The 7,978-nt window shown below is 33.7% G+C and overlaps 1 protein-coding gene across 1 annotated transcript; it reads left to right on the top strand.

The window, feature by feature from the left end:
• Positions 1–435: 435 nt before the first annotated feature.
• On the top strand, positions 436–2,608 carry LOC139867355 (zinc-finger homeodomain protein 2-like). Its single transcript, XM_071855723.1, has 2 exons — positions 436–906; positions 2,174–2,608. Exons 1-2 carry the CDS (start codon positions 444–446, stop codon positions 2,506–2,508), a joined length of 798 nt encoding a protein of 265 aa, XP_071711824.1. The 5' UTR covers positions 436–443; the 3' UTR covers positions 2,509–2,608.
• The last annotated feature ends 5,370 nt before the right edge of the window (positions 2,609–7,978 follow it).

Below are 7,978 nucleotides of genomic sequence, written 5' to 3'. Positions count from 1 at the left end.
ACTTGAAAAATAATGTTAGATCCATCTATATATAGCTAGCGTTCATCACATATAAATTGTTTATGAGCTAGTAGATTTAACTATTCAAGCTTCAATCTTATAAACTGTTTTGAGTCATTTTAGAAATCACATCTAGATAACATAAATTCTTATTATTATTGCACTGGAATTTAACCAAAACATTAACTTGAAAAAAACTTAGTTATATTTATTTGTTTGATTTAGTATCTAAATTCAATAAATATAATATCTAACTGTTATAACCTTTATAGTTAGCTCAATATGTCATAATTCAACTCATCTTGTAACAAATCTATTGTAAAATTGTAATTCTTGTCTAAATAATTACTGTAAAGATTAATTAATGTATATTTAATTACAATTTTTTCTTTGTATTAATTTATGAAGCATATATGTTTTTAGGGTTCAATCAAAACACTTCAATGGCAATGAATGGCACTGACAAAGAGATAAGATCACATACTTCTTCATTCACATACAACAACCACCAGCCTGCATCCTCAGAATCCATGGATTATGGATCCGACCCGGATCCATTTAGTGTATCTGGAGCTTCAGTTACACCGATATCCATTGGATCTAGGCTCTTAAGTTTACCACCACCTGTCCGGTACCTAGAATGCCTGAAAAATCATGCTGCTAAGACTGGAGGTAATATAACTGATGGATGCTGTGAGTTTATGCCTTCAGGTGATGATGGAACCCTAGAAGCACTTAAATGCGCCGCCTGTAATTGCCACCGTAACTTCCACCGCAAATTAACCACAACCACCATCACTACCACCACGGTGGCCGCAGGAAACTTTCTCCAACTCCCTCCTCCGTTCAACAACCAGCATTCAAACTGGGCATCGTCTGTCAACACTCCGAGAGGCGGATCTACATGTAAAGTAACAATCTATTGATCATATTAATTAGATATGTTTGTTTAAAACAAATAAACAATTGTTTAAGGAAAAAAATGCTAAGTTACACATTATGTGGTTGGTAATTGGTAGAGTGTAAATGAGTCGAACTACTTGTGAAGTATTCGAGTTCGACTCATTAACAACTCGAACTGAACCGAGTTCAATATATCAAGCTTGAGCTTATTATATTAAGCTAGAAATGAGCTGAACTCAACCTCTTTAAATATTAAATAAGTCGAGCTCGAGTTCTATTAGATTACACCTCTACATGTAAAGTAACTAAATGTACACTATAGCTATGTTAAAGAGACTAGAAATGCTTAATTTTTGTCAATAATATGGCTCGGTGATTAATGTTGTTACAAAAAAGGTAACTTAATGTCCATTTTTATGTAAAGAATGTTACGATAACCTCTTTTGTGACAAATTAAACAACGAGTCTTACTAGAGGTTGTGCTCTTGATATTTCATAAATACCTATTTTCGATATTTTCCTTTGCCTTTACTAAATACATAAATATTGATATTCATAGTATATATAAGGTTATACTAACAATGTAAGTAGTGTACGACGTTTGTGTTCCTCTTAAGAGCACAAGAAAGAAAAAAACTACTGTTTAAAAAACTAACAGTTTAAAAAAAAAAGTAATGTCATGTATTTTTTTTCACTTTCGGATGGTACTCTTTAATTTTTTTTCCCTATCTTTTGTATTACATGTATAAAGTATGGAAACAAAGGAACTTAATTACATTATTTTTATCTATTTATAGAAATAAACAATTAATTTGAGACACAACAGAATTAGAACGGATGGAGTATACTAAAAATAAATGATACATATGCCTAATAGTTAGACATATGAAAAACATTAAAGGGTCGTTGACTAATTAAGCCGTATTGGGTTATCCCATCGATCGATTTTAGTGTTGTAGCTTCAAGTCGCAAGTGAAACTATTTGTAAGTAGTAATTCATGAGATCGATGAGTGTGTTTTGACTTAGAAAACGATTTATGAAAAACTACTTTCTTGTTATACGTAGTATTAAGGATCTCCCGTGAAAGATGCTTTACTCGACATCGAGAATTCGAGATGACATCTGGGTTCCCGATTTCTGAGGTTTACCTGCTATCGGGAAAAAATATGTTCGCTCATAGTGAGGTTCCTCGTATAAAAAAATATAAAAAATATATCATATATGTAATTTATTAATTTATTATTAAGTCTCGTGAATTTTTTTTCTCAGATCCGTCACAAAATGCTGCTCCGCTTAAATTTTCAATGAGAGAATGTGGTGTCGCAACGGAGTCTTCTAGTGAGGAGCAACAGTTAGTGCCAGTTCCATACGGGATGGCGAAAAAGAGATTCAGATCGAAATTTAGTCAGGAACAGAAGGAAAAAATGCTTGAATTTGCTGAAAAAGTAGGGTGGAGAATACCAAGAGAAGATGATCAAGATGCTCAAAGATTTTGCTCAGAAATTGGAGTTAAAAGACATGTTCTTAAAGTCTGGATGCATAATAATAAAATCATTTCTGGAAAGAAACAGCAAGTTCAAGATTCCAATGAAACTACTGATTGATTTTATGGTACAATCAATTAAGTTATTTATATTTATTTATCAATGAGTAGAATGTTGTGATGTCTGTACGATGTACGTGTGTTTTAATTATTTGTTTTTCATGTGTTGTTTATTGTATAATATAATATAATTTTTCTATGGTTTTATGGTACAATCGAGTTGATTAAGTTCTGTATAAGGAGTTTTTTTGATTAATAACTTTTTTGAACGTAAGTATTGGCATCACCCAAAGAGAACTTAATACCATTCACGATTATATGACACCCACACGTACGTTAGGAGGAAACATAAATTGCAACAACCCTGACATTACGATTGAAGGTTGAAAAACCTCCTCCGAGAAGCTAACTACTGGCAGTACCAATTAGATCCTGCCATTTGGAATCAAATATGCGCTACTCGTTGAGGTCAAACAGGTCGCCTCTCGTATACCACTCATGCAATGTCTCGGTGGTACGTAATGCATGGGCATGAATTTTTTTTTTTTTTTTTTTTTTTTTTTTGGTACGTAATTTAAACAAGAACATGATTTGAATTGTCAATTGATAAAATTATATGAGTGTGAAATAGCTAGCGTACAACTTATTCTTAACTTTATTATCAAATGCATGTTAATGTTATAATTCAGTAGGCTTATAACTACCTTTAGTGGTTTGATTCTTGATGTTATAATTCAGTAGGCTTATAACTACCTTTAGTGATTTGATTCTTGATTAAGAATACTAATAATGAAGTGTAAGAACAAAGATGATAATGGAGAGAAAGAAAGAAACACTTTGTAAGTGTGAGAAATGGTGCAAGTTTAATGCTTGCATTCATGAGTATTTATAGCCTAAAATCTCAATATAAAAATACATACTTTGTGTACCAAAATTGACTATATGTATACACCAAAATTGACTATCCATATCTATATTATTATTATTATTATAACACTCCCCCTTGGATAGCAATTTTATTTTGTTGAAGATCAACTATAAATTACTGCCTCGTTAAAAACCTTGCTAAAGAAAACCCAGTGGGAAAAAAACTTTAGCTAAGGGAAAAAGAGTGCAGCATGGAGTTGACTCCCCCTCAAGTAGACATCGCTTCAGCTGTTACATCTTTTGAACATGTCTCATGCCAATGTTATGAACGTGTGTTCTGAAAATAGCAGTTGGAAGTGCTTTCGTGAAAAGATCAGCAGAGTTTTTGCTAGATTGCACATATCTCATTTCAATCTGGTTGTCCTTAATGAGATTTTGAGTGTATGAGAAGAATCTAGGTGGTATGTGTTTTGTTCGGTCACTTTTGATATACCCTTCTTTCATCTGTGCTATGCAAGCTGCATTATCTTCAAAGATAGTTGTTGGACTTTTATCGCGTTCTAGTCCACAAGAATGAGTAATGAGTTGTGTCATTGATCTCAACCAAAAACATTCTCGAGTAGCTTCATGTAATGCAATCACTTCGGCATGATTTGACGATGTAGCAACAAGTGTTTGTTTTTGAGAACGCCATGATATTGCAGTACCTCCATTTAGGAATACATATCCAGTTTGAGATTTAGCTTTATGTGGATCAGATAAATAACCTGCATCTGCATAACCAACCAAATCTTGTTTTGATTCGTTAGAATAAAATAATCCTAAATCAGTAGTTCCTCGAAGGTATCGAAATATGTGTTTGATCCCATTCCAGTGTCTTTTGGTAGGAGCAGAGCTGAACCTTGCCAACAAATTAACTGCAAAAGAAATGTCAGGTCTTGTACAATTTGTAAGATACATAAGAGCTCCAATTGCACTAAGATATGGTACTTCTGGTCTAAGAATGTCTTCTTGATCTTCACATGGACGAAATGGATCAGCTTCAACATTGAGTGATCTAACAACCATAGGAGTACTTAATGGTTTTGCCTTGTCCATATTGAAACGTTTCAAAATCTTTTCAGTATATGTTGTTTGATGTACAAGTAAACCATTAGGCATATGCTCAATTTGTAAACCAAGGCAATACTTGGTTTTTCCGAGATCTTTCATTTCAAATTCTTTCTTTAGAAGTTGAATGGCTTCATGGATCTCTTTATTTGTACCTATGATGTTAAGATCATCAACATAAACAGCTATGATCACATATCCGGATGTTGTTTTCTTAATGAAAACACAAGGGCAAGTAAGATTATTTGTATACCCTTTGCTTATCAAGTAATCACTTAATCGGTTATACCACATACGTCCCGATTGTTTTAACCCATATAAAGATCTTTGTAATTTAATCGAATACATTTCTTTGGGTTTTGCATTTGATGCTTCTGGTACCTTAAATCCTTCAGGTATCTTCATATATATATCACTATCAAGTGATCCATATAGATAAGCAGTCACAACATCCATGAGATGCATTTCTAAATTTTTAGAAACTGCCAGACTGATTAAGTACCTAAAAGTAATTGCATCCATAACAGGGGAATAAGTTTCTTCATAATCAATTCCCGGTCTTTGAGAAAAACCTTGAGCTACAAGTCTAGCTTTATACCTTGTAACTTCATTTTTCTCATTTCTTTTTCGGACAAAAATCCATCTGTATCCTACAGGTTTCACATCTTTAGGAGTGAGAATGATGGATCCGAAAACTTTTCTTTTATTGAGTGATTCTAATTCAGCTCGTATTGCTTCTTTCCATTGAGCCCAATCATGTCTATTTTGACATTCAACCATAGATGTTGGTTCTGGATCATCATCATTATTCATGATGTCATATGCAACATTAAATGAAAATTTCTCATCAAGATTTTTCATTTCATTTCGGTTCCATAATATTTTTGAATATGCATAATTGATTGCAATTTCTGTATTGACATCATCAATCTCCTCTGCAGTAGGAGTACTGATTTGTGGTTCTTCTTGAACACTTTCTTTTACTTCATTATCAGCTGATTTTCTTTTTCGAGGATTTTTATCCTTTGAACCAATTGGTCTTCCACGTTTCTGACGTGGCAAAGATTCATGAGTGACGTTATTGCCAGCTTTTGGAATTTCAATTCGAGCTGGAGTATTTACTGCTGGTATATATGATTTTGTCACCGTTTTTGTATCTGTAAATGCATCAGGCAATTGATTTGCAAGTTCTTGTATATGCATTATCTTTTGAACTTCTGTCTCGCATTCTTTTGTGCGAGGATCAAGATACTTTAATTGAGGTTCACACCATGAAACATCATTTTCTTTATTTTTCATTTCTCCCCCTAATCTAGGGAACAATGTTTCATTAAAATGACAATCAGCAAAACGTGCTGTAAAAACGTCACCTGTCATAGGTTCAATATACCTTAATATTGAAGATGTTTCATATCCAACATATATTCCCAACCTCCTTTGAGGACCCATTTTTGTACGTTGTGGTGTCGCAATTGGAACATACACTGCACAACCAAATGTTCTAAGATGGGAAATATTTGGCTCTTGACCAAAAGCAAGTTGTAGGGGGGAATATTTATGACTTGCACTTGGTCTGATGCGAATCAATGCAGCAGCATGTAAAATTGCATGACCCCATATAGATACAGGGAGTTTTGTTCTCATTATCAATGGTCTAGCGATTAACTGTAAACGTTTAATCAATGACTCGGCTAAACCATTTTGTGTATGCACATGAGCAACAGAATGTTCAACAACAATTCCTATAGACATGCAATAGTCATTAAATGCTTGAGATGTAAATTCACCAGCATTATCAAGTCTCACCCTTTTAATGGTGTAATCAGGAAAATGAGCTCTCAATTTAATAATTTGGGCAAGAAATTTTGCAAATGCCACATTACGGCTTGATAACAGACAAACATGAGACCATCTGCTAGATGCGTCTATTAGAACCATGAAATATCTAAATGGTCCACATGGTGGATGAATTGGTCCACATATATCACCTTGAATTCTTTCAAGAAACATTGGTGATTCTTTCTCAACCTTAAGTGGTGAGGGTCTAGTTATCAATTTTCCAAGAGAGCAAGATGTACATGGAACCATTGTATCATGATGGATTTTTCTATCCTTTAGTGGATGTCCATGAGTACATTCAATAATCCTTTTCATCATTGTTGATCCTGGATGGCCTAATCTGTTATGCCATAAACTGAATACACCAGGATCAATATATTTTTCGTTAACTACCATATGTATTTCTGGTACATTTATATGTGTATAATGTAATCCAGAACTAAGTCTTGGCAGTTTTTCAACCACATGACTCTTGTCAGTGATACTTAAATATTTCTCATTTTCTGTTGTCACTGACTGATAATCATACCCGTTAAAGTATATGTCGGAGAAACTCAATAAATTTCTGCTTGACTTGGGAGAAAATAAGGCATCATTTATTAAAAATTTTGTACCATTTGGTAGTATGAAATTTGCCTTTCCTATCCCTTTTATCAAGTTAGCAGGTCCTGATATTGTATGTATAGTTCCTTCCGTTGGTTTTAGATCAATAAAATATTTCTCGGATTTAAGTATAGTGTGTGTAGTTCCACTGTCTGCTATACAGAGATCTCCACCACTTGATTGATGTTGTATTCCAGCAAAATTCATATTGAACTTCATATATAAGAAATAAATAGTGAGTACATTAATATTACACAATATTTTAAACGCAAATAGATAGTACTGAAACATTTAGCAAACATAATGACAAAGACAGACGATATTAAATCGTTTATTTTTCAAAAGACACACAACTTAAACATTCAAGAAATCTTCATATAAATCAGATGGTTTCTCAGTGACTGTTGGATCAATATTATCCACAAAATTTACTTCCTTTTCTTTACCTTTCAGCGAATCCTGATACATCTTAACAAGATGTTTAGATGTTCGGCAAGTATTAGCCCAGTGGCCCATTCTACCACATCTGTAGCAAGATTCTTCAGAATTTTTAGAAGAATTTTCTTCAACATCTTGTTTAATGGGCTTGTTTTGTGGTTGATATTTATATTTTCGTGGATTACTATTTCTTTGACCACCACGGCCACGACCACGACCACGTCCACGCCCATTACCATTACCATAAGGATGGTTTCTACCATAGTTATAGCTTTTGGCATGATGATGGTGATGGTTATTATAACCACGACCTTGCCCGCGTCCTTGTCCCTGTTTATAATTATTTGCAGTATTTGCTTCAGGGATTGCAAGTGTACCAGTAGGACGGGATTGCTGATTTTTCATTAATAGCTCATCATTTTGCTCTGCAACTAAGAGATATGAATTAAGTTCAGGATATGTTTTGAACTTTAGCATTCTCAAATTTCTTTGCACTGTGATGTTTGCAGCATTCATTGTGGAGAAAGTTTTCTCCATCATGTCTGCATCACTAATTTCATGTCCACAGAATTTAAGTTGTGAACATGTATTATACAGAGCTGAGCTGTATTCATTTACTTTCTTAAAGTCTTGGAACCTTAATGTTCTCCATTGTTCCATTGCAGCTGGAAGTA

Source organism: Rutidosis leptorrhynchoides, chromosome 9 (genome assembly GCF_046630445.1).
Source record: "Rutidosis leptorrhynchoides isolate AG116_Rl617_1_P2 chromosome 9, CSIRO_AGI_Rlap_v1, whole genome shotgun sequence".
NCBI lineage: Eukaryota > Viridiplantae > Streptophyta > Magnoliopsida > Asterales > Asteraceae > Rutidosis > Rutidosis leptorrhynchoides.
Note: the sequence above shows the minus strand (reverse complement) of the source record. Positions and strands in the feature narration are given on the sequence as shown.